The 27,729-nt window shown below is 38.5% G+C and overlaps 1 protein-coding gene across 4 annotated transcripts in view; it reads left to right on the plus strand.

Moving 5' to 3' along the window:
• The first annotated feature begins 1,068 nt into the window (after positions 1–1,068).
• Positions 1,069–27,729, plus strand: part of RIC1 (RIC1 homolog, RAB6A GEF complex partner 1) — a 142,499-nt gene continuing 115,838 nt past the window's right edge. For all 4 annotated transcript variants that reach the window (XM_059411998.1, XM_059412000.1, XM_059411999.1 and 1 more), the window contains exon 1: positions 1,069–1,294. In XM_059411998.1, coding sequence (XP_059267981.1) covers positions 1,151–1,294 — 144 coding nt within the window. In that variant the 5' untranslated portion in view covers positions 1,069–1,150. The remainder of the gene's footprint in view (positions 1,295–27,729) is intronic.

Here is a 27,729-nt window from a genome sequence, read left to right on the forward strand (position 1 = left end):
AATACTTAAACAGTTGTTAAGGTGATCCCTGGGGTCCAGAAGTCAAACAACCAACTACAGAGACTCTAAAGTCCGTTCCAGCTCAGAAATTATGTCCAAGTCTTTTGCAACATATACTCTACTAAGGGTGCAAAAAAGAGAGAGCCTTGCCTTGTCTAACGTTGTGGTTGGCAAAGGCACAGATGACTACAAACTGAATTCAAAAATTACACACTAGATTTGGAAACATGAAGGCAAAGTCTGAGACACGTTCATGGTAGGAGGTTTATTCACGGATTAAATAAAGTCCCCCTCTGGGCTGTAAACTCCATGAGGGCAGGAACTCTATCGCGAGCTTTCACTGCGGATCTCGACACCCAGCGGAGATTCACGGGGCCCAGGACCCACCACCCAGCACCTGGGTGGAGGTGGAGGCGTGGGGCGGAAGGGAAAGTCACGTGACTTGATCCGGGCGCAACCCCCCCACCCCCTGCCCCACGGGCCTCACCAATCCGCGAAAGGAAGTCAGATTTGGCTAGGCCTGGCAGGAGGCGTGCTCCGCGGGCCCAGTCACCCCGCAGCGGCGTCTCGCCCAGTTCGGCCCCCTTTCCTGTGGGTCTCGGGCTGCTGCCCCGCCCACCCGGCCCAAACAAAATATTCCAGATTGTAAGTGGGAGGCTCAAAGGGGCCAGAAGGGGGCAAAAGCGCTTGCGTACTGACGCAGCGTGGCGGCCGCTCTTGAAGATTGGGGCGGAGCTTCCGAAAGCAGAGCGAGGGGGAGGGGAGAAGCCGCCTATGCGCGTGCGCGCGACAGCCCTCCCCGGCCCGACCCACGCGGCGCGGCGTGGTGACGCCCGTGCGGCCCGAGGAAGGGGTGGGGCCGGGCCGGGGCGGGCCTCCGCGCTCCTCCCGCCCCCTCTCCATCCCGACTCTTCCTCCCCCTGCCTCCCCCACAGTGGGCCCCGTCAGCCCGAGGGTTCCTTCGTCGCTCAGCTTCGCGTCGGCCCGGCCCGGCCCGGCCCGCGGGCAGATGCCCCGAGCTGCCGCTGCCGCTGCCGCCGAGTCGGCCGGTGGCGGTGTGGGAGGCGGGCGTCCGGCCCCGGGCCGCTGAGTGTGACGGACGGGGCCGGGGGCCGCCGGGCGCCGCGGCGTCGGCGGCTCCGCGCGGGCCATGTATTTCCTGAGCGGCTGGCCCAAGAGGCTGCTGTGCCCTCTGGGCACCCCGGCCGAGGCGCCCTTCCACGTTCAGTCCGACCCCCAGAGGACTTTCTTCGCCGTGCTGGCCCCGGTCCGCCTCAGCATCTGGTACAGCCGAGTAAGTAGAGCCGCCCGCCGCCTCGCGCCGCTCCCTCCGCGGCGCCCCGGCGCGGTCCCGCCCTTAACTTCCACCCGGAGTCCCGCGCCCCTGCCCCTCGGCGCCGGACCCGCGGCTCCTCGCGGCCGCGTCCCGGTTCGGCCGGGGCTCGCGGGCAGAGGCGGCGGCCGCCGAGCAGCCGTGCGCCTCCCCGCGCCGGAGCGGCGGCCGCGCACCGCGCACTCCCCGCGCGCTCCCTCGGCCGAGCCCGGACTTGCCCTCCGCTCCCTTCCCCCATTCCCCGAGGAGCGAATTTGTTTAAACTTTCCGCAGATAGAGAGCTGGGAGTCCGCAGGCCGTGGTTCGGGAGTTGCGGAGAGCCTGTCGGGCTTCGCGCAGTGCAGACGTCCCAGGCCTGCGAGAACTTACTCCAGCAGCCGCGGCCAGGATCTGCGGTTTGACGAAGGGTCTGCCTGTCCTGCTCCTCGCTTCACCCCCAAACATCTGCCCGCTCTCCGGCTAGTGCCCTTCTCTGCTGCTCTTGCACTCTGCGTCGGAGAATCCCGGGGGGCTTCGGAGGAGCTGGCGTTGAACTCCGATCTGGCCGCGCTGCTCCCGGGTGTTTAACACCTGGAAATCCTCGGACTGGGGAAAAGCATGAAACGGAGTTCTGTGCTGGCTTTCTGCGAGTCCTGCTGTTTCGTTCGTGTATCTAATTACCGAGTAGATCAGGGCGGGGGGAGGCTTCAGAAACCAGTGGTGAATGGGACACTCTCCATTTCCCGTGGACGCGGCTCTAGGTCAGTCTATAAAAGCGACAGAATTAAAGTTCTTTTTTTTTTTTTTCCCCTCCCCGAAGAAGGCGGTACTAACCGACGTCAGAGTGAAGTTTTCCCTTTTGATAGCTAACTTGTCCGCGTGGAAATAGGTTGTGACCTTGGCTTTATTACATCTGTGTGGCACACGGGCTTTACTGGCTTGAGTTAAATTAGTGAAAACCCTCAACTGTCTGTACTGACCATTTGAATCCTTACATAAAGCCCTTGACTGTTCTCACACACAGCCCTGGTAGAAGTGATGAAGGGATTTAGATATTTCTGGTATCTTTTTATGTGGCCGTCATAGGCTGTACATCAAACTGCCATTAAGTTTGGGCCGATTTAATTTTTAAATATGTATCAAGACAAAAGAGGTTGTTACATAACCAGGAGTGTGACCGTTCAGTCTGGTGCTTGATTTCGTTTTTGACTATGCATATTGTATATCATTTGGTTTTTAAATGAGATACTAATTCATTTACGTTGTGTAGCTTATTTACGTAGGGTAGTTTATTTCTTTGGTCATATAGAACTATTATCTTTAAAGTAGCATGCAGAAAAAGTAATTAGAACTTCAGTGTTAAGTTGTATTCTAAATTTAGTATGAATTTATACTCTAATATAACAGCCTGAAATTTAACTATCTCTAAAAAGGTGGACCTAATTTAAGTGTAGGCAGAACTAACTTGGTATGAAGGATGAATAGGCCAGAGGCCTGTAGGTTACTTCATTGTTCTTTAAAAGAAACAAAAATATACCTCAGCTTTCTTAGGGATATTTTATTAAAAATGATTTTTGCTTTTGCAGTTGGATACTATGTAAGTTAGGCAGTCATGGAATTTAAAACAACTACTTTAAGCTTTCATTCTACACCTATAGATACCTACTTTCTACGGAAGTCCTAGGATCATTACCATTAAGACACAATGTGCAGTTAGGTCTAGGGACTCTGGGCTCACAAGTATCAGGTTAAATGAAATGCAGGTATACCTTAGGGGAGGCTGCATGTTACTGTAGACTTTATGGTTAACCTTGATCTCTGGCATCAGCTTCATCACTTTAAAAATGAAGATTGGATCAGATGATTTTAGGGACACCTTGGTGGCTCAGTCAGTTAAGCCGCTGCCTTCAGCTCAGGTCATGATCCCAGGATCCTGGGATTGAGTGCTGCATCAGGCTCCTTGTCCCACATTGGGCTCCTTGCTTAGCGTGGAGCCTGCTTCTCTCTCTGTCTCTGCCTGCCACTCTGCCTGATTGTGTGCTCGCACCTGCTCTCTCTCTCTCTCTGAGAAATAAATAAATAAAATCTTAAAAAAAAAAAGATTGGATCAGATGATTTTAAGGTCCGTGATTATATAGCTGGGGTGATGAGAAACAGGTGACGGATTCCAGCTTTGAACCTCTTCTACTTGAAGAGATTTTTTTTCACTCAGGGTTTTTTGGGGTTCGTTTTGTTTAATTTAAACTAAGGTAAAATCAATTTCAGTTAGGAAACTTCTTTTAAAGATGAAAACAACTCTAGCTAAATAGAGGAGCTATCCGTTGCTGTGCAGTAGAGTGAATTGGTTTAAAATGTTCACCTGGGAAGATGAAAGCTTTGCTTTTGGAGAGAGATTATACATACAGGTAATTTTATAGAATAAAGTGAACATGGAAGATCTAAAGAAGGGTTTTTATGGAGTTGAGGTCTTAAAAACTGCTATGAGGACATTTGGAGACAAGGAGAGACTTGCATGAAGAGGTGAAGATACAATAGGATTTGCTTATTTGAAATTTTGTTGGGTCTTTCAGTAAGTTAAAGTCGCTTGGGGATGAATTTTTAAAAAGAGAAAATGTGCATTTAATAGTCTAATCTGGTTTTTTTTTTCAAATGTCCAAAAGAGTTGTTATGTTTAAAATGTTGATTAGTCATGAGATTATAAAAACATTACAGTAAAATCTCTAAGAAATACTTGTGTACATTTTATGGTCTTTTTAGTGAAAAATTTTTTTTAGGATTTTATTTATTTATTTGACAGAGCGAGAAAGGGAACATAGGCAGGGGGAGTGGGAGAGAGAGAAGCATTTTTAGTGTGAAGGTGTAACTTGTTTTCATTGTAATATGTTGATGTAAATTTGTTTTCTCTAATTTGTGATTCTACTTAGAAGTTCTAAAAATTGCTTAGGAGTTTACAACAGGGATCATCCATATATTCTGGAACCCAAAAAAGGATGCTTAAAAAATGGTTGAGCACATATATGTTAGGTTGGGGTGGTAAAGGTATGACTTAATTGACGGAGCAGTTGACCATTATTTCTGCTAAGCATATTGTGAAAGGACTAATTTCAGCTTTGGGACTGAAGTTGCTGTTTATATCATGTTATGATTTATGACTAACCCATTTATGGGTGTTGTGGGAGATTGTGTTTTGTACATACTAGGGAGCCCAGAATTATTTTTCTAATATACTGTTGAAGTATAAATATTAAAGTCCACGTATGTGAACCACAAAATGATACCTTAGAATGCTGTAATTCTAAATTAATCTTATCTCCATTTTCAGGTCATAATTTCATATATATAAATTACCCTTAGAAGTATTTTTGAACATCTTCTATGGAAGATTGCATAAATAGGCGATGTATGAAAGGAATGAAGGGGCGTGTAAAACGTAACAAAACACTTTATCCAAAGATGTTAGTGTATTGATAACTCACAAAATTCTCATTGATTATCACTGCGAAGGTTGCTAATAAAGAGCTGAAATATGCAAATAATTACTGAGTTTATGAAATTAATTATGTGTCGTTGAGTAAACCTAACTAGTAACTTATGTCCTTGTTGGTGTATGCTAGTAATAGAGAACTATGAAATAGATGTTCAAAGCAGCCACATTGTAGGATTAAGTATATGGTTACCTGTGGACCTCAGGAAGGTCATTCAGTTTGTACCCAGATTTTCCCAGTCTCCCATTTCTTACTTTCTCAGTTCTGTTCTATTGTGGACTGCCTCCAGAGAGCCTTCTGTGTGAACTCACCGCTTGGAAGTCTTTTAGGGTTTATTATTGGTTAAAGAATGAAGTTCAAACTCCTTAGTTTGCTGTCAGACACGCGCTCCCCTCTTGGGATGCTCACTTGCCCCATCTCTGCCTATCAGAATATCAGCCATCCTTTAGCTGCTGTTGAAATCCTGCTTTCTCTGAGTCATTATTTACCATAACCAGAAAAGTTCATTTTTTTGATGAACTAATCTTTGTATTGTAAGTTTTGCACACATGATTTAATTCTCCAGTTAGATTTTAAGTTTCTGGAGGGCAGAAATGATCTTTCATACTACCCATCATAATGCCTTGTACAAAAGCATATGCTTAATAAATATTTTAAAAATAATTTAGGGTATCCTATGCATAGCACAGAATTTTTTAAAAGATTTAATAAATGGAAGGTTTTTAAATGTTGACATGTAATAAAAATAAACATGGTAGTATTAAATTACAAGTTAAAGTCAGAAAAAGTTATTTTAGAGAGGGTTATTTAAATGAAAGTGAATTAAGTATTTTTTATTCAGTTATATTAGAAAAGTATATGTGTATATACAGTTCAGTTATATTAGAAAAGAGTAGTACATGTTATTCACAGTAGCCAAGATAGGGAAACAACCTAAGTGTCAGTGGACGAATAGATAAAGAAGATTTTGGTATATATTCACAATGGAATATTCTTCAGCCACAAGAAATAAGGGTAGCTTTCCAATTGCAGCAACTTGGATGGACCTTGAGGGCATTATGTTAAGTAAAATTAGAGACAGATACTGTATGATGGCACTTGTGGAATATAAAAAAGCCAAATGCATAGACAGACAGACGAGAATGGTGGTTCACCAGAGGCTAGGAGGTGTGGCCAAAAGAGAATTGTTCAAAGGGTACAAACTTCAGCTATAAGGTGATTTCGGGGGATTTAATGTACAGCATAATGAGACTAGTTCCCAATACCGTTTTATATACTTGAAAGTTGCCAAGAGAGTAGATCTTCAGTGTTCTCACTATGGAAAAGAAAGGATAAACAGGGGGTGCAGGAGTCAGCTAACACTCTGGTGGTGATCATTTTGCAAGATACCAGTGCATCAAACAACATGCTGTACATAAACCTATGCAGTGTTGTGTGCCGGTTATAACTCTGTAAGCTAGGGAGGAAAAGTGCTACATGGTAATGGGTCCTCTACCAAAACTTAAACGGTCGTGCAGTTCTATAACCACCGGTTGAACTCCTGGCTCACAGTTTGTGTTTATATTGAAGTGATCTGTGGAAAGGGTGCTCTCCCAGAAAAGCAGCAGTATAAACATTTTAAATAAAGACACTTCACCCATCTTCTTCAGGTGCTTGTGCATCATTGATGTGATCCATATTACAGGTAAACATTCTTTCTGATTTTAATGTGGACTAGGTGCTTTACATCATGGGAAGCAGTGTTTCTTGTATTTAAGTCCTTCTTCGCATGCCTCGTTCATGACTTTTGCCCTGTCCTTACAGTACTTCTCCAGTCCACCTTTTAAACTTGAAATTCTCTTTCAAAGTAATTTTTATCTTTACAGTAAATGGAAAGCTAGCACCCCTTTGATGAATACAGGGTTACTGTATGAGGAAACACTGTAATGAAAATCTAGGTTCCTGCCAAAGGCTCTTGCCCTTTTCTTAAAAGGAGCAGTTAGCAGTTACACGAGAAGTGTTTAGAGGTAAGCTAGCACCACTCACAGATTTCCTCTTTATCTACATCAAAAAGATTGAAGAAGAATTGGAAAAATTATTTTCTCACTATATGACTAAATAGTACAGTGACTGTCCCCTAAAATGGTGGTGTAGGAAATGCTGTGTTAAGGCATTGTATTTATTGCTAAATACACAATTTATCAAATTAGAATAAATTTCCAGTTTAAAAGTATGTAAAAATAGTCTAGAATTCATGTTTGCCACAAAGTGAATTACTTAATTAAAAATATTTTATTGATTACCAAGCATCAGTTGATTGGAATCAAGGTATCTTACCTTTCTTTTAAATTCATTGCAATTGCTTTATTTTGAGTCGCTATCTCAAATCTGTCTCCCCAGGTGATTTGCCTTATATCTATAATAGAGCATACATAAATTTACAAATGGGATTTTGAATATTACTATGGGTATAGAATAGTATAGTAGAATTTGTAGTGGTTTAATTTTCTAACAGCTTTATTATAAATAAAGTATAGCATAAAATGTAAAAGAAGTATATTGTAAATGTACACTGATTTTTAGTGCATTTATGGTGTTGTACAGCCATCATCACAGTCTAGTTTTAGGACATTTATAGCATCCCAAAAAGTATCATGCCCATTTGCATTTAACTTCTGCTCCCAGTCCAGCCCCAGCTACTGTTTTTGTGGTATTCTTTTTCATAGCTGAGTATTAGTCCATTGGTGGCTATACCACATCCTAAAAATACGTTTACCAGTTGATCGATATTTGGTTGTTTCTTTCTTGGGGTCATTATGGGTAATGCCGCTACAAACAACTGTATATATGTCTTTGCAAGAGTATATATCATTTCTTGTGGGGAGATACTGAGGAGTGGAACTATTGGGTCATATAGTAAGTTGATGTTTAACTTTTTAGGAAACCTCCAAACTATTGCACAGTGCTGCTAGAATTTTACAGCCTACCAGCAAAGTACGAAAGTTTCTGTTTCTCCACCTCCTTCTCAACACTTGCTGTGTGGGGTTTTTTCATTAGTCAATTTAGTGGGTTTGTAGTGGTATCTCAGTGTGACTTTAATTTGTACTTTCCTAATGACTGAGGATGTTTAGTATCTTTTTAGGAGCTTATTAGTAATTTGTGTACCTTATTTGATGAAATATGTATTCAGGTCCTCTTCCCCCACCTCCCCTTTTCTGTTTGGAGTGTTTTTGCCTTCATGAATTGTGAGGGTTTTGGATTTTCAGGTTCTTAGTGGTGTCTTTTGGAGAATAGAAGCTTAATTTTGGTTCAGCCTAGGTTTTGGTTTTTGTTTTTTCTTAATGAATCATGCTTTTTATGTGTTAAAAAAAACCTTTGGCCAATGTAAGGACATAGCATCTTATGTTTTATAAGTTTTATAATTTGAGTTCTCATACATAGGTTTGTCATCCATTTTCAGTTGACTTTTTTGTTTGTAAAGATCGAAGTTCAGTTTCTTTGGTTTTTGTTTTTTGTTTTTTAACATATAGATCCAGTTGTCTTAGCACAGTTTGTCGGAAAGATTCTTTCCTACTGAATTGCATTGGCACCTTTGTCAAACAATAAGGGATTATTTCTGAGTTTTCTGTTTTCTTTTATTCATCAGTATGTCTGCTATGCAAGCATCACACTGTAGCTCTATATAACAAGTTCAGAAATTGGGTGGTAAAAGTCATACTTTCAAAATTATTTTGCGTATTCTAGATCCTTTGTATTGCTGTATAAATTTTAGAATAATCTTTTCAATTTCAACCCCCCCAAAAAACAAAAATAAAACAAAAATCAGGATTTTCAGGGGATTGCACTAAAAACATAGATCAGTAGAGAGAATTGGTATCTTAGTGGTATAGAATATTCCAGTCTATGAATGTGCTATGCAGTGTCTTTCCATTTATTTAGATTAAAAAATTTTTTTCTTAGCAGTATTTTGTAGTTTTCAATGCACATGTCTTTTGTTAATTTTTTTCTCAAGTAATTTTATTTCTCTTTTGTTGTGCTTTGGGGATGTAATTGTTAATTTCATTTTCAGATTGTTATACATATATAAGTGCAAAATTGATTTTTGTGTATTGCTGTTTTGCAACCTTGCCAAAAGTTACTATCATAGGTGTCTTTTTTTGTTGTTTGTTTGTTTGTTTGTTTGTTTTTGTTTTTTAGATTTATTTATTTTAGAGGAAGAGAAAGTGTGAGTGTGCATGTGCAACTGGGGGAAAGGGCAGAGGGAGAGGGAAAGAGAATCTCAAGCGGACTCTGTGCTAAGCACAGAACCCTTCATGGGACGGATCTCACAACCCTGAGATCATGGCCTGATTCAAAACCAACAGTTTGATGCTCAACCAGCTGAGCTACCTGCATGCCCCTCAGTTTTTATAGTTAGAACTGATAAACAAATTCAGCAGAATTTCAAGGCACACAATCAACATGCAGAAATCAGCTGCATAGCTATACAATAACAATGAACATTCACAGATGAAGCTAAGAAGACAATTTACAGTAGCATCAAAAAGAATTAAATACTTAGGATTAAACTTAACTTAAAAGGTGAAAGACTTGTATGCTGAAAACTATAAAACCATTGATGAAAGAAAATAGAGATGTAAGTAAATGGAAATAAATCCCATATTCACAGATTATTAAGATCCAGTATTTCCAGAGTGGTTTACAGATTCAGTGGGATCCCAATGGTTTTTTTTTTTTTTTTGTATCTGTCATTGTAATATCATGTAGAATATTTTCCTTGCCCTTGAAATCCCTTGTGTACCAAATATTTGATAAGCACCAATTTTATTTTCAGTTCAGTTTTTAAAAAGGAATCCTTTTTAAAATTTAATCATTTCATTGAATCATCTCATGGGTTCTTTACAAGTATGTGGTTTAATTTCCAAATATTTGAAGATTTCCCAAATTCTTTGTTGTTGATTCCTAACTTAATTCCATTGTTTGGGACTATATTTTGAATGATTTTATTCCTTTAAGATCATTAAGACCTGTTTTATGGATTAGCATATGCTTTGTGTTGGAAAACGTTTGATGTGCACTTGTAAAGAATATTTTGCTATTGACAGAGTGCTCTCTAAATGGTAGATTAAATTGGTTGACATGGTCTTTCAAGTCTTCTGTATCCTTGTTAATGTTCAGTTTAGCTCTGTCAGTTATTGAGAGTAGAGATTGAAATCTCCAATTCTATTGTTAAATTGTTTTCTGTTTCAATTCTCTTGGCTTTTGCTTCATATATTTTTGGGCTGCATAGTTAGGTTTGTATACATTTGTATACATTTATAATGGTTTTATTTGCCTTTTTTTTTTAAAGATTTTATTTGACAGAGATCACAAGTAGGCAGAGAGGCAGGCAGAGAGAGAGGAGGAAGCAGGCTCCCTGCTGAGCAGAGAGCCTGATGCGGGGCTCGATCCCAGGACCCTGGGATCATGATCTGAGCTGAAAGCAGAGGCTTTAACCCACCGAGCCACCCAGGCACCCCTTTATTTGCCTTTTGTATTGACCTTTTTATCAGTATTCGTTCTCTCTCTCCACTAATGTTTCTTTTCGTAAAGTCTGTTTTGTTGTGTATTAATACACAGTTTTCTTATGGTTGCCACTTGTGTGACATACCTTTTCTGCCCTTTTACTTTCACAGACTAATGACATTTTTGAGTCAAAGTATAAGTCTTGTATGAACAAAGTTAATTTAGATCTTGCTTTTATTGTTGTTTCCCACCCCACCCCCCATCCCAGTCTGGTAATCTCTGCCATTTGATTGGAGTGTTTAGTCCGTTCACATGTAATTACTGGTAGGTTGGGTTTATATTAGCTCTTTAGGTGTTTTGTTTTCTGTATTTCTCATGTTCTTTGTTTACTTGTTACTCTTTTAATTACTTTAATTTCTCTTTTTTTCTTTCTTTAAAGATTTTGTTTATTTGCAAGTTTGCCCAGCAGCAGTGGGGTGGGGTAGAGGGAGAAGCAACTCCCCACTGAGCAGGGAACCCAATGTAGGACTCTGTCCCAGGACCCTGGGATCATGACCTGAGCCACCCACACGCCCAGGTGCTTTGATTTCTTAACCATATTTTTCTGATTTATTTTGTTGACAGTTTCTCTGGTGGTTACCATGTGTATATCATTACATACACCTCAGGTTAATACTGAATTCTGGTAAAATACAGCGATTTTTTTCAGCCTCCTTTTTACTCTCATGGCTTTTTAAATTTTTTGAGTGTCCTTGACAGTGTTACATAGTTGCAGGTGTACAGCAAGGTGATTCAACCTCTCTATACATTATGCTGTGCTCACCACAAGTGTAGCTACTTTATAACCTATTACAGTCTTATTGACTATGTTCCTTTTTTTTTTTTAAGATTTATTTATTTATTTATTTGACAGACAGAGATCACAAGTAGGCAGAGAGGCAGGCAGAGAGAGAGAGAGAGAGAGAGAGGAGGAAGCAGGCTCCCCGCCAAGCAGAGAGCCTGATGCAGGACTCCATCCCAGAACTCCAGGATCATGACCCGAGCCGAAGGCAGAGGCCCCAACCCACTGAACCACCCAGGCGCCTCTATTGACTATGTTCCTTATGCAGTACTTATCCCTGTGACTTCTTCATTCCATAACTGGATTTGCTTATTACTATTTTTTTTTTTAAGATTCTATTTATGAGGGATAAAGAGAGGGAGGGAGGGCGGGCTGCAGGCAGAGGAAGAGGGAAAAGCAGGCTCTGGAGGAAGCCTGATATGGGACTTGATCCCAGAACGCTAGGATCACAACCTGAGCTGAAGGCAGATGCTTAACTGACTGAGCCACCCAGGTGTCCCTATTTTTCAGTTTTTTAAAGTGGTGAAATATGCCTAACAAATTTACCTTTATAATAATTTGAAATGTATAATTCTGTGGCTTTAAGTACATTCACACTGTTGTGCAGCCCTTACCATCCATTCCCAAAATGTTTCTCTTCTTCCCAAATTGAAACTCCATGCCCAGTAAACAATAATTCCCTAATTCTCCCTTGTCCTTTTACCGGGCAATCACCATTCTACTTTCTGTCTCTCTGAATTCCACCATTGTGGAAACAGAGTATTTGGCCTTTATTGACAAATTTATTTCATTTGGCATGTTTTCAGGGTTCTTTTATGTTCTAGTATGTACTAACATTTGCTTCCTTTTTAAGGCTGAATAATATTTTATTGTGCGTAAATATTTTGTTTATTCATTCATTCATTGATGGACACTTGGGTTGCTTCCATTTTTTGGGCTCTTATGAGTAATGCTGCTGGAACATTGGTATTCAGGCCCCTGCTTTTGGTTCTTTGGTGAATATATCCCAAAGTGGAATATGTGGGTTGTATGGTAATTCTGCATTTAATTTTTTGAGAAATCGTCATATTATTCTTTATAGTAGCTGCACCATTTTACATTCCCACCAGCAGTTCACAAGGATCCCAGCTTCTCCACATCCTCACCAACACTGGTTCTTTTTTGTCTTTTTGTTGGTAGTCATCCTCATGCGTGCAAAGTGGTATCTCATTGTGGTTTTGATTTCCATTTATGTAATAGCAAGGGATGTTGAGTATCATTGCCTAACTCAATGTCTGAAAGTTTTTATCCTGTGTTTTAAAAGTTTTACAGTTTTATCTCTTATTTCTAGGTCTGTGCTCCTTTTTGAGTCAGTTTTTGGGTCAAATTTTGTTTTTTCATGTGAATGTCAAGTTTTCCCTGTGCTTTCTGTTGAAAAGGCTATTCTTTCCTCTCACTGAATGTTCTTGGCATCCTTATGAAATGTTTTTTTAACAATACATACAAGGCTGTATTCCTGAGTTCTGTGTTTTATTTTGTTCTATATGTCAGTCTTTATGCCTGTATGGTACTGTGTTTTCATTATCATAGTTTTATAGTAAGTTTTGATTCAGAAAGTGTGAGACTTCCAACTTAGTTCTTTTTCTTTTTCCAAGATTGTTTTGAGTGTTTGGGATCCCTTGAGATTCCATATTATTTATTTATTTATTTATTTTAAAAGATTTTTTTTTTTTTTTAAATTTGACAGTGAGAGAGAGATCACAAGTAGGCAGAGAGGCAGGCAGAGAGAGAGGGGGAAGCAGCCTCCCCGTTGAGCAGAGAGCCCGATGCGGGGCTCGATCCCAGGACCCCGAGATCATGATCTGAGCCCAAGGCAGAGGCCTAACCCACTGAGCCACGCAGGCGCCCCAAATTTTTAAGGTGAATTTTCATATTCCTGCCACCCCCCATGCTGTTGAGATTTTGAAAGGGATTACATTGAATCTATAGATTGCCTTGGGTCGGATTGACATATTAACATCATCTTGTAATTCAGGAACAGAGGAGGTCTTTTTCACTTATCTGCATCTTCCATTTATTTCAGCAACATTTTTGTGTTTTTTAATGTACAGGTGTTTCACTTCGTTGGTTAAGCTTAATCCTAAGTATGCTGTGTTCTTTTTGATGCTACTCTAAGTGGATTTGTTTTCCTAATTTCATTTTTGGATGTTCATTATTACATAGAAATGCATCTGACTTTTGTATATGGATACTATATCCTTAAATTGTGCTAAGTTTATCACTTCTAACAATTGTGTGTGGAGTCTGTAGGATTTTCTGCACTTAAGGTCATGTTATTAGAGACCAGAAATAATTTTTCATACTTTTTTCCAATTTGGATGCCTTTTATTTTCCTCACTGACTGCTTTGATCAGGATTTCCAGTCCTTTAAAATGGAGGTAGTAAAAGTGAGCATCTCAGTCTTGTTCCTGACATTAAAGGAAAAGCTTCTCAGTTTTTCACCATTGAATGTAATATTGGCTGTAGGTTTTCAAACGTGGCTTTTGTTATGTTGAGGTGGTTTCCTTTGGTTGGTAGTTTGTTGAATGTTTTGATCATGAAAAGGTGTTGAGTTTTGTCAAATGCTTTTTCTGATTTCACTGAAATGGTCATGTATGTTTCCTCCATTCTATTAATGTGGTGTGTTCCACTGATTGCTTTTCATGTGTTTAATCAACCTTGTATTCAGGAATAAATCACATGGGTCATAGTTTATAATTCTTATGGGATTAAATTTGGTTTGCTAGTGTTTTGTTGAGGGTTTCTGCATCTGTATTCTTTGGGAATATTGACCTGTACGTAGTTTTCTTTTCTGTATCAGCGTAATGTTGCCTCATAGAATAAGTTAGTAAACGTTCCAGCCTCAATTTTTTGGAAGAGTTTGAGTGAAGAATTGGTGGTAATTTTCCTTTAAATGTTAGTAGAATCCACTAGCCATGTGGTCCTGGGCTGCTTTTTGTTGGGAGGTTTTCAGTTACTGATTCAGACTTTTTATTAGTTACAGGTTTATTCAGGGTTCTCCTTTTTTTATGATTAAGTCTTGGTTGGTTGTGTTTTTTGTTTTTTGGTTTTTTTTTTAAGATTTTGTTTATTAGACAGAGATCACAAGTAGGCAGAAAGGCAGGCAGAGAGAGAGGAAGGGAAGCAGGCTCCCTACTGAGCAGAGAGCCCGACTCCACTTGGGGCTTGATCCCAGGACCCTGGGATCGTGACCTGAGCCGAAGGCAGGTGGTTGTGTGTTTTTAAGAATTTGTTCATTTCACCTAGATTATCTAATTTATTAGCATATAGTTCATAGTATCTTCTCTCTCGTTTTTGAGTTTGGTTATTTGAGTCTTTTTTTTTTTTTTTTTTTGTAGTCTAGCTAAGGTTTCATAATTTTGTTGATCTTTGTGAAGAACCAATTCTTGGTTTCTTTGATTTTTCTCTTTCTCTTTAAAAAAAAAAAAATTATTCACTTAGCATGAAAGAGGGAGGGTATGAGCACACAAGCATGGATGGGAGGCAGAGGGAGAAGCAGGCTCCCCACTGAGCTGGGAGACCAATGTGGGGCTCTTTCCCAGGACTCTGGGATCATGAATTGAGCCAAACGCAGAAGCTTAACTGGGTGAGCCACCCAGGTGCCCTGATTTTCTCTTATTTTTTAAATTCATTTTATTTCTCTCTTCTTTCATCTTTATTATTTCCTTATTCTAGCTTTGAGTTAAGTTGTTCTTTTTGTATTCCTATAAGATGTGAGATTGGTTTGAGACCTTTTTTTCCCTTAATATAATAACCATTTACAATAAGACATTTCCCATTTTTCACTGTTTTTGTTGCATCCCATACATTTTGATTTTGTGTTTTAATTTAAGGTATTTTCTGTTTTCCCTTGTGATTTTTTTTCTTTCCCATTGGTTGTTTAAGAATGTGTTTCTTAGGGATGCCTGGCTGTCTCAGTTTGTTAAGCAGCTGCCTTTGGCTTGGGTTATGATCTCCAGGTCCTGGGATCAAGCCCACATTGGGCTCTCTGCTGATGGGGGAGCCTGCTTTTTCCTCTCCTTCTGCTACTCTCCCTGCTTGTGCACTCTCTCTTTGTCAAATAAATAAATAAAATCTTAAAAAAAATTTTTTTTTATTTTGTTGCTTAGTTTCCACAGAATTTGTGAGTTTCCTGGTTTCTTTTTGTTGTTGATCTTTATTTTCATTGTGTTGTGATCAGAAAAAATACTTTTGATTGTTGTTTCAGTCTTCATAAGTTTATTAAGACTTGTTTTGTGGCCTAATTTATGGCCCATCTTGGAGAATATTCCATGTGGACTCAGCAAAAACGTGTGTTTTTCTGTTGTGTGGAGTGATCTGTATGTGTATAAGGTCCATGTAGTTCATAGTGCTCTTCAAGTAATCTGTTCACTTATTTTGTGTCTCATTGTTCATTTTCTGTTACCTTTTTTGAAATATTGTGTAGTATGTTACATCTGTGTATGTTGTAAACATATGGAAATACGGTGTATTATATAATGTCCTTGAACAACACAGGGATTAGGGATACTGACCCTGTGCAGTCATAAGTCCATGTATAACTTTTGATTCCCCCAAACTTGACTACTAATAGCTTACTGTTGACTGGAAACCTTACTGATAACAGTTGGTTAACACATATTTTGTAGGTTGTATTATATATTGTATTCTTATAATAAGATAATTCAGAGAAAAGAATATAAGAAAATTGTAAGGAATAAAAGATGTATTACTGTATTTATTGAAAAAAAGTCTGCATATAAGTGGACTTTCACAGTTCAAACCTGTGTTACTCAAGGTTCAATCATATTTTTAAAAACTATTGTCTCATAAACCCTGATATTTTTTAGCAAAAACTAAAGAAAAAAATAAAAATATGTATTTATATTTATGTGTGTATTTAACATTTTTTTAGCTCTGTGTTTCTTCCTTTGGATTTGAGTTACCATCTGTGTCAGTAGTTCTTCCCACAACCTACCACCTGGTTCAGTGATTTGCTAGGAAGTTTTGTAGTACTCAGCATATAGTCCTACTCATGTCTCTTACTTGTTTCAACACAAGAATACAAAGCAAATTTGCTAAAGGTAAGTCTCATTGGGGATAATCTCTTGGAACCAGGTGTAAGCTTTCAATAGTTCTTTTTCAGTGCAGTCGTGTAAGATGTGCTTATTTCTTCAGCATCAGATTTTTGTGACTGCATATGAGCAGTGTTGACTACCAGGGAAGCTCATTATAGACTCATACCCTAAGGATTTTACTGGGGCCTTTCTACCTATCCCCACCCTGAAGGAAAACAGGGGCTTTAGCATAAGCCATGTGTTTTGTAGAGTTTAGGCACATTTAGCTATTTGTATCAGTTAAACAGTAGTAGGAGCCCTCCCCAAATCCAAGTTCCCAGATGCCAGCTAAGGGTCAACCTTACATGCAGGCCTTTTTTAGTATAGCAGTCTCAGGCTTGTTAACTTTTCTTTGCATGCCATTTGATGTCATTTCTTTTTTTTTCTGAGATATTGCTTAGTATTTTTGTAAGGCAGGTTTGCTAGCAACAAATTCTCAGTCTGTTTATCTGGAAATTTCTTTGCTTCCAGTTTTGAAGAATAATTCTGTTGGATATAGCATTCATGATTGACAGGGGTGTTTTGTTTGTTGTTTTGGCATTTATGTATTTTGTTTCATTGTCTTCTAGCCTCCGTTGTTTCTGGTGAGAAGTTAGCTGTTCATCATATTTTGTTCTTTTGTGTGTATCAGTTATTTTATTTTTGTTCTTCCAACATTTACTTGTTGGCTTTCAATAGTTTGTGGTGTATGTATGTAGATATTTATCCTACTTCAAACATTGTGAATCTGTGGCTTAATGTCTTTTATCAAACTTGGGGCATTCACAGCCATTATTTCTTCAAATTTGTTTTTAATCCTTTGTAACCTTTTAGGTTACTTCACTTGTCCCACAGCATCTGATCCTGTCTTTACTTCAGACTTTTTTCTCTCTGTTTTTTAGATTGGATAATTTTATTGAACTATCTTCATGGTTATATATTTTTAAAAATTTTTTGTTTTCTCAAATATGTTGAGTGTGTATAATGAAGCTTTCATTTCAGTTATTATACTTTTAAATTTCAGAATTTTTAGAATTGGTTCTTTATTGAGATTCCCCACTTTTTGAGGTATTACTATATTTTTCTTTATTTCTTTAATATATTTGTCATGACTATTGTGAAATTTTGTCTAGTATTCTAGGCTCACTCAGAGTTTCTTTTTCCATCAGTCTGGGTTACACTTGACCAGTTTCTTTGTAGGTCTTCAGTTTTTTGCTTATAATTGGACATTCTAGATACTTTGTGTTCTCAGGGTTATTGTTGCTGATTTTGTGTTCTAGTATTGTTTTTTAGTAACGTTTCCAATTTAATTTGTAGAATTAATCTCCCCTACAATGTGCAGTCACTGACTGGCTTCTCTGCTTTATTTTTTCTTATTTTTGGTTTCCTACGGATTCCTATGGGTTGCGTCTATGTTTACCTAAAACATCTTGAGCTAGTAGGTGTCCATTCTTTGTGGATTAATCTGTTTGTGTGTTGGGAAGTGCTTGCAAAGTTCATTGCATTTTTTTGTGTCAGGTCCAGCTTTTACTTCCTGCTGGGCCTTTCTGTGCCTTTCCTGGGCATAGCCTTCCATTGAGCCCGTGATGTGTGGGGGAGCTTGGCCTTCCTTTGCTCTTCTCTGTGCATTTACACAGCCTCTCTGTTAGACAGGGATAAGTGGAGAGTTTGGGTCCTTTGGGTCTTCCTCTTCATAAGAAAGAAATATTGTCTCAGAGTGAACTAGGGATATGTGCTGGGCTTTTCTGTTCCCTCTCTGGCTTTCTCATTTCCAGGATCTCCCTGGAAGATTTTGCCTAAAGCAGATCCGGATCCTTTAGCTAGCAGCACTGTCAACCTTCCAAGAAGTTTGCTATTTTTACTGACAGTGCTAAAGAGTGCAATGCCCTCTGCTCCATGTCAGGGCAGCCCACCCCTAGCCGCAGAGTTGCTGCTGCTTCATGGACAGCGCCATACTGTGGTTCTGCTGCCTTCCAGTAAAGCTTTGGGGAGAGAATAGGAACAGTCAGAAAAGAACATCATCTGTTCCCATCGTTCTTAGCTGAAGTGCAGCAGTTTTCATGAATAAATATTTCTTAAAATTTTATTTGCCTTTCCCAGATATTTGAAGTGGTTGTTTTGACAGTTGTATGGTGGTTTTTTGGGGGGAAGATTTGCCAGCATCTTTGCTCTGCCATAGTTGTAAGTCCTTGTGTTTTAACTTTTGGTAGGCGATTTTGTTTTCTTGACTTAATGGGGTAAAATTGATCAAATTGGCTGTTTGTGTCCATTTTCAGTCATATATTTAGAAAAAATAAAGTACTTTTTTTCTGCAGGAAGATGTAATTGTTGATTTAATTTTGTTGTCTTGCCGTTTGGGAGACTGAGCTGTTTGGTTCCTGTGTGTGCACGCGCGCGCACACCCATGACTCTGAAGAGTCAGAACTTACACGTGGATTTTCAGCTGTGGGGGTTGGCTCTCCTAACTCCGGTGATGTTCAGGGATCAACTGTACCCAAGGTTCATGCATTCCATTGGATTATTATGTCTTTTTAGTTGCTTAGCCTAGAACAGTCTTCTCTCCCGCTCTCATTTTTCGGTACAGAGTTATTTTATTTTTAGTAGATTAGGCCACTTCCCTTGTAGACAACCCCACACTCTGGATTTGTCTAAATTTTAATGTTTTCGTGTATTTTACATATTTCTTGTAAATTGGAAATTATGTTTAAAGGCTTAAGGTTAGATATATCCAGTGTGACTACTTTATGGACACTGTAGTCATGAAATTAATTTTAAAGGTGTTTCCATTTAAGAGCACTTATTAATTGAGGTAATTTTCCATGGGATATAGAATAGTAACAGGGTAGGAGAGAAAACAGCCTGATTTCAGGAGCTTGAAAATGGGCATCATGCATTTCTCAAGTATTACTCATTTCATATAGGAGAGAAAGAACTAGCTGAAGTTTGTTACCTTGGGTACATGCTGTTGCTCATCTGAGTTTAATGCTAAGAGCAGTGGTGTTAAGTTTGAGACACAAGCTGCAGTTATTAGCTCTTACACTGAAGGAAAATAGCATTTTGGAAGTGGAGGAATTTGGAAGCAAGAAATTACTCATCATAACTGACACAGTATCAATAGAAGAAACTGTGCTGAAAACAATACCTAATGGACTGTCAACAACCAAACAAAGCCTTTTTGAAAATCATTTAACATATTAGTAATCTTTCCTGCCTTTGTAAACAGCTCTCACTATACTGAAATGTGGCTTATTTATTTACTTTTGGCCTTTTTTTGTTGTTGTTTAGGTAAAATTTGCGTACAGTGAAACTGACAAGTGTATTTACTTATATAACCACTGTTCCAATCAAGGTTGAGAATATATTTGTCATTCCATAAAGTGCCCTGTGCCCACTTATAGTATGTCTACTGCCCTTCTGTCCCCCTAGGCATTTGGTGGTTTGCCTTGATTTAAACTGTATACTGTCACAGAGTTGGTACTGATCTTGTTGTCATTGCCTAAGCTCTAGTGGGAATATACTGGTATCTTAAGCAGGAATTTTGCATAAATTATCGTAGGGAAATAATTGGGAGTTTTGTTCAGTAGTATTTTTAATGTGATTTTAAAATATTAAATAATGAAATAGCAACAAGTATTTATAGTGCTTACTGAATGCCAGGCACTCTGCCAAATGCTGTATTATCAATCTTCACAGCAGTGAGATCCAAGGAAGTAAGTAGTATGATGTTTATTTTAAAGATGTAGAAACTGAAGCACAGGAGAAGTAGTTTGTCCAAGCTTATAAAGCTAGTAAATGGCAGAGCCAGTATTTGAATCTTGCATTCAGACTTGAGAGTCTGTATTCTTAGCTTCTATATTGTATTCTTTATTAGGATATGTGGGCTAAGTAGACTTTTCTGAGCTGACCAGGGAACCTTATCATGGTGTATAATGAATTTACTATAGAAACACAAGAATTCCAGTTAAACAACTTAAAATTTCAACTGTTGAAGCAGAACCTCTTTAAAAGTTGGTGACCCCAGTGTAAAAAAAAGTAGGCAATGGATTTGAATAATTATTTCTCTAAAGATAATATACAGATGGCCAATAAATACATAAAAGGCTTCTCAACATGGTTTAGTCATTAGGGAAATAGAAATCAAAACCACAGTATATCGGGGCACCTGGGTGGCTCAGTGGGTTAAAGCCTCTGCCTTCAGCTCAGGTCATGATCCCAGGGTCCTGGGATCAAGCCCTACATTGGGCTCTCTGCTCCGCAGGGAGCCTTCTTCCCCCTCACTCTGCCTGCCTCTCTGCCTACTTGTGATTTCTGTCAAATAAATAAATAAAATCTTTAAAAAACCACAGCGTACCACTTCACAGTCATTAGAATGGCTACAGTCAAAAAGACAGTAGGTAACAGGTGTTGATAAGGATGCAGAGATATTAGAGCCTTCATGAACTGCTGATGAGAATACAAAATCCTGGAGGAAAAGTTTGATAGTTCCTCAAAAAGTTAAGCATAGAGTTATCATATGGCCAGACATTTCCATTTCTTTTTTTTTTTTTCTTTTTAAATATTTTATTTATTTGAGAGAGAGATAACATGATTGGCCTTGGGGGGGGGGGGGGGGAGGAGAGGAGAAGCAGGCTCCGTTCCAGGACCCTGGAATCATGACCTGAGCCAAAGACAGACACTTAACTGAGCCACCCAGGTGCCACTCCATTTCTAAGTATATACCCCAAAACAATTGATAACAGGTGTTCAAAGAGAAACTTGTTCCAACAGAAATGAACATAGCAATCCTTACCACAAGAGCTAAAAAGTGGAAACAACCCAGATGTCCCATCAGCAGATGAATGGGTAAACACGACATGCTCTGTGTGTACAAGGGAATATTACTCTGTCATAAAAGGGAGGCAGTACTGGTACCTGGTATAAAATGGATGAACCCTAGCACATTATGCAAAGTGAAAGAAGCCAGACGGTGTGAAGACATGCAGGGAGAAGATGGCCACATGACTGGAGTAATGCATTTACAAGCCAAGGTGTGGTAGGGTGTACCAAGGATTGTAGGCCAAAAAAAAAAAAACAAAAAAAAACATAAGGAAGGAGTTTCTGCTAGATCTGTCATGGCCCAGCTGACTCCTGGATTTAAATTTCTGTTTTAAGGCACCCAAATTTTGGTATTTGTAATAGCTGCCCTAGGAAGCTAATAGAACATCCTAAATTGTTATGTAATCTCTAATGAGCTATTTCTGAAAACAGGATGTCATATAAAATTTAAAAGATCGGTCTTGAGTCTTTTACAGGAAATTACCAAGTACAGCTGTTACCGTAAACCCAACTAAAAATACTAGGAAGCATGTAGACATTATAGATACACTGTTCTATTAAGAATGTACATGTGGCATACTTCCCTTAATTTAATAACAATAGTGACAGTTGTATTTATCAAGTTTTTCAATTTACACAGTTCATTGAATTAGACTTTGTATGGTCAGAGGATCCCCCCTACACCCTAACATTTCTCATTTCGGAATTTCTTTTTAATCAGAAAAAAGTCACATTTCTAAATTCAAATGTTTTTTATCAAGAAGAGGGCAAATAAGTTGTGGTATACTCAGTATAGGAAGTGAATGAATTACAGAAGAGTGAGGATACCACAAAATTGAAGAAAGTGATTATATGTTAGTGAGTTACAGTTGCATATAATCAGGCAAGGGCACTTGGGCTTCAAGTTATTGATAGTGAATCATTTCTGTAGCTGGATGGTGGGTTTGCCAGTATTCATCTTATTCTGTATACTTTTTTTTTATACTTTATTTAGACATAAAAATCAGCTTAAAATCAGCAGTCTGTGGAAACAACTGTTTGAAGTGGTGGATTACTAAGAATTTATAAATGTGGTTATCCTTATGGATATTTAAGGAATATAAAACTTAGGATATTAGTCACTGTAACAGAATTAGTAAAGATCTGTTTTAATAGCATGAAATTTTATACAAAAAGATTCATACATAACCGTGGGACCCTATTTTCTCTATTGTCATGGGCTATAAGAAAATACCTAATAGACGACTTTGGGTATACATGTATTTAGAAACAGAAGCGTGCCATAAGGACCAAACTGCTGCCTAGATTGTCTTTTTGGTAAAGCCAATAATTTGGGGGCCTTTAAACATGTTGGTTTCTGCTACTTACAGTCAAAGTAGTACTTACATTTGTGCACAATGTAAGTCACCAGAGGAGAGGTGAGACTGAAGACCACTTGTTTCTGTTTCATATAAAAACTTAGTTTTACGGGCACCTGGGTGGCTCAGTGGGTTAAGCCTCTGCCTTCAGCTCAGGTCATGATCTCAGGGTCCTGGGATTGAGCCCCACATCAGGCTCTCTGCTCAGCCGGGAGCCTGCTTCCCCTTTCTCTCTGCCTGCCTCTCTGCCTACTTGTGATCTCTCTCTCTCTCTCTCTCTGTCAAATAAATAAATAAATAAATAAATAATCTTAAAAGAATTTAGTTTTATAAGCCCACATTATTCTTTCATTTGATATAGGTGCAAGCAGAGTAAAAATCTCCGACTTGCTATGCTTTCTGACTCCCAAATTAGATACGTTACTTACTTTTAGAAATGAAAAGTTTATAAAATATGTAAGTATTGAAGTGTTAAGAAATGAAAAATTAGTAAATGCTCAAATGTGGTTTTAAGTTAGTGATTAAATATCACTATTCAACGTCTTCTACGTTATTAATTCAGTAGGCAAATTGTCATTACTGATAATTACGAAACCTATTTTAAAATCTGCATTTCTGATTGAGTTGGTTAATGTCTTTGTCACCAGCATTAAAAAATCTTTCACATAAACTGGTAAAAGATATTAAAAATCATGAAAAATAAGTATAGGGGCGCCTGGTGGCTCAGTGGGTTAAAGCCTCTGCCTTTAGCTCCAGTCATGATCTCAGGATCCTAGGATCAAGCCCCACATCAAGCTCTTTGCTCGGCGGGGAGCCTGCCTCCCCCTCTTTCTCTTCCTGCCGCTCCATCTACTTGTGATCTCTGTCTGTCAAATAAATAAATAAAATCTTTTTAAAAAAATGGTATAAAGAAATAGTTTGTTCTAATTTGGATCTTCATGGGTATGTATTTTAGATTCTAAGCAAACTACAACCAGTTTTTGTATTTGCCTTCTTTTTGTCCCTCCTCCCTTCTTTGTAGTTCAGGCTTTTCTTTGAGGCTTTTACGACAGATTGTATGTGCTTTTCTTCTTTTCAATTTTTAAAAGGACCATCCAAGATAACTTGTCTAACTTTTTAAACAACTTTTTGAGGTATAATTGACATGAAATTGCACATTTACAGTGTAAATTTGATTAGATGTGACTTGTATACACTCATCAACCATCACCATAATCCTGACAGTAAACACCCATCATCCCCAGATACTTTGTAGTTGCTTCCCATTGTCCTCCATCTCCAGGCAGTCACTCGTCTCCTTGCTTTCTCTTGCTGCAGACTGGATTGCCTGTTCTAAAGTTTTATGTAAGTAGAATCATCGAGCATGTGCTTGTTTTTGTTCTTGCATATCTTTCATGTGGCACTAATTATAAGGAAGATTTTAACATCAGTACGGTATTATTAACTAAAGTATGGATCTCATTGACAGTTTCCTTAATTTTTCTCCTGATGTTCTCTATGTGTTCTAGACTTCTGTTCTCTATGCCACATTGCGTGTGGTGATTTTTTCTCAGTCTCTTCCATTCTGTAATATTCTTAAGTTTTTCCTTGTCCTTTATGACCTCTTGATCTCTTTGAAGAGTAGTGATTAGTTATTTAGTAGAATATCAGGTTGGGTTTATTTTCTCATGAATGGGATAAGCTTAAGTATTTTTGGAAAAACTACCAGAAAAATATGTCCTCCTTAGTGTATCATGTCACAGAGTTCATGGTGTTCATATATGTGGTTATTGCTGATATGTGACCTTGATCACCTCGTGTCTGTGAGATTTCTTCACTGTAAAGTTACTGTCTTTTGTAGTTAAAAAGTAATTTCTGGGAGATACTGTGCATATCCTGTTTTTTTCCGAAACTTGTGCTTTCTGATTTTATCTTCCATCACTGGATCTTGTCTGCAGCTGTTACTATGTGGTGTTCACCTAAGGATAAATCTCTATGTCTTTTAATTTTAACTTACATATTTAATAATTGGAATTCTGATGTAAGGAGAAGCTCGCCCTTTACTCTGATTTATTCAGTTATTTATATCAGTATGGCTTCGAAGGTACGGATGTGAAAATGTTGGAGTTTGGGGGTGCCTGGGTGGCACAGTCCGTTAAACGTCTCCCGTCGGCTCAGGTCATGATCCCGCAGTCCTGGGATTCAGCAGGGAGTCTGCTTCCTCTTTCTCTTCTCCTCCCCATCACATCCACATATCCGTGCTCGCGCACTCACACACACACTCTCTCTCTCTTAGATAAATAAATCTTTTAAAAAGTTGGAGTTTGAAGTGAACAGTCAAAGAATTCTTGAGGCATCTTTGGTGCAAAAAGGGTGGTTTTATTAATGTATGGGGACAGGACCTGTGGGCAGAAAGGGCTGCACGGGGGTCGTGAGGAGTGGTTGATTATATACTTTCAAGTTGGGAGGGGGTTAGGGAGAGCGAAGTTTCTAAGGAGTTTGCAAGCCAGGTTTCTAGGACCTTGAGGGCTAGATGTTCAAAAGAGATCGTTTGCTACTGTCCAGTAAAACCTTAGTCATGAGACCCTTCTGATGTGTATCAGTGGGCCATCTGCTTGGAGGGTGATTACTAACCTATATTTTGGGGAGTAGAGATAAAGGAAGTTTCCAAAGGAACTTTTATATGTTAAAGGAGACATACAGGACCCTGGAGGTTGGGCTAATGTTAAGCTAAATTATTAACATTGAGGTAGTTTCCTAGAGGAAGTTCACTCTGCCTCTCTCGAGGACTTTTTGTCTTTTGCCTTTCTTCTCCACATCAATACTTGCGTGTTAAAATTCAATATGGTAATTATTTTGCTTAAATTTTTTGCCTCCTTTAAAAAACTGGTTATTTACTTACTGAATTCTAAAAATTGTCTTTATATGGGGTGCCTGGGTGGCTCAGTTGGTTAAGAGGCTGGCTCTTGATTTCAGCTCAGGTCATGATGTTTGAGTCCTGGGACTGAGTACGGAGTCGGGCTCCTTGCTCAGTGGGGTGTCTGCTTGAGGATTCTCTCTCTTCCTCTGCCCTTTTCCCAGTACGCACGTATACGTGCATGTGTGCTTGTGTAAATAAAATCTTTGAAAAACCTTGTGTACTGGGTACTAGTCATTGATGCAGAAATGTAATTTGCAGATATTTTTTTCTAGTCTGTGGTGTGTTTTCTTTTTTAGCAATGTCTTTTGAAGAGAGACATTTAATTTTTGTAAGGACTTGTTAATTTTAATTTTTTTCTTTCATGAATCATACTTTTTATGTCTTATCTAAGAAATTTTTGCCTTAGCCCAAGGCCAGAGATGATTTTCTATAATAACTTGTGAACTAATATATTTATATGGTGCAAAGTATGGACTACAGCTCTTTCTATTCATAGGCTATCTTATTGTCACAGTGCCATTTGTTGAAATGATCCTCCCTACATTGAACTGACTTTGTACCTTCCATTTGACTTCTCTGTTTCTAGATTGTTGCAGTGATTCTCTTTCATTGATCCGTTTTGATGCTAATAGTATACTGACTTGGTTATTATGACTTTATAATAGTTCTTAAGTTCAGGTAGCATAAATTCTCCGTGTTCTTTTTAGAAATTGGTTTGCTGTTCACATTTAGAACAAATTTAGTTCCCTTTGAAACTAAGGTTTCACTTCTGGATTGTTAAAATGAATTCTGTATAGTCTTCCTAAGTACATTTCTTCTCTTTATCCATTGTAAATACTGTCCAAAGTACTTTTGGTTTTGGTTTTGAAACAGAGTATAAAAACTTTATTGATAAGGATTCAGATTCCACACTACAATTTTTTAAGGAACTATGCTTTGTCAAGTTCTGGTGTAGTATCAAAGAATATTTACAGTTATTTAAGAAGTCTCAACTATAAATCTGTGTAAAATTGGATTTTTTTTAATACTTCAGTTAAAATAACATGTCACAATAGACTCTGGAAGTAGATAAGAGAATCTAGCCATAGTCTATTATATTAGGCTTTAAAAGCGTGGTAAAATAGTTCCACTGCCTATCTTTTTGATGTAGAAATAAAGTTATTAAAAACTATTATTTATGTTAACATACAAATTTTATTGCAATGCAAGTGCATAACAAGATATTCTCTTAAAGATTTTTGAGGGTATAATATATCATTAGCTATGGGTATGTGTTGTACAGCAGATCTCTAGAACTTAACCTTGCTTAACTGAAACTTTGTCATTGATTGGCAGCTCCCCATTCTCCTCTCTCCCCAACTCCTGGCGACCACCATTTCACTTTGACACTATGAATTTAACTATTTAGATAAGTGGAATCAGACATTCTTTCATAGTTTCAGGTGGTAACTTTAAGTCTTAACCCATTTTGAATTGATTTTTGTGTATGGTATTAGATAAAAGTCCAGTTTTATTCTTTTGCATGTGGTTGTCCAATCTTTCCAGCACCATTTGTTAATGAGACTATACTTTTTCCATTGTATATACTTAGAACACTGTTGAAGATCAGTCGACCTGCTCTTGTGGATTTATTTCTGGGCTCTCTGTTACATCGGCTTGAGCCTGTCTTTATGCCATAACCATACTGTTTGAATTACTGTGGTTTTGTAGTATATTTAGAAATCAAGAAGTGGTGATGCCTCTACCTTTGTTCTTGGTCATGATTGACTTGACTGTTTGGAGTCTTTTGTGCTTCCGTATGAATTTAAGAATTTTTTTTCTACTTCTGTGAAAAGTACCATTGTGATTTTGATGGACATAGCTTTGGATTTGTAGATTGCTTTGGGTAGTATGGAGATTTTAACAATAGTAAGTCTTCCAATTCATTAACATGGGATGTCTTCCCATTTTAAAAATTTCTTTTATCAGTATTTTGTAGTTTTTAGTGTACAAAGTTTTCACCACTGTAGTTCTTTAATCCTAAGATTTTATTATTTTTGGTGTTATTAAGATTGTTTCCTAATTTCCTTTTCAGATAGCTAATTTTTTAAAAGATTTAATTTATTTATTTGATAGAGTGAGACACAGCGAGAGAGGAAATACAAGCAGTGGGAGAGGGAGAAGCAGGCTTCCTGCCAAGCAGGAAGCCCGATGCGGGGCTCGATCCCAGGACCCCGGGATCATGACCTGAGCGGAAGGCAGACGCTTAATGACTGAGCCACCCAGGCGCCTCCAGATTGCTCATTGTTAAGTGATGAGAAATGCAGTTGATTTTTGTATGTCAATTTTGTATTCTAACACTTGACCTAATTCCTTTATTTGTTATTAGTTTCTTTTAAATGGAATCTTTAGTGTTTTCATTATATAATATCATATTGTTGG

Source organism: Mustela nigripes, chromosome 9, assembly GCF_022355385.1.
Source record: "Mustela nigripes isolate SB6536 chromosome 9, MUSNIG.SB6536, whole genome shotgun sequence".
NCBI classification, from domain to species: domain Eukaryota; kingdom Metazoa; phylum Chordata; class Mammalia; order Carnivora; family Mustelidae; genus Mustela; species Mustela nigripes.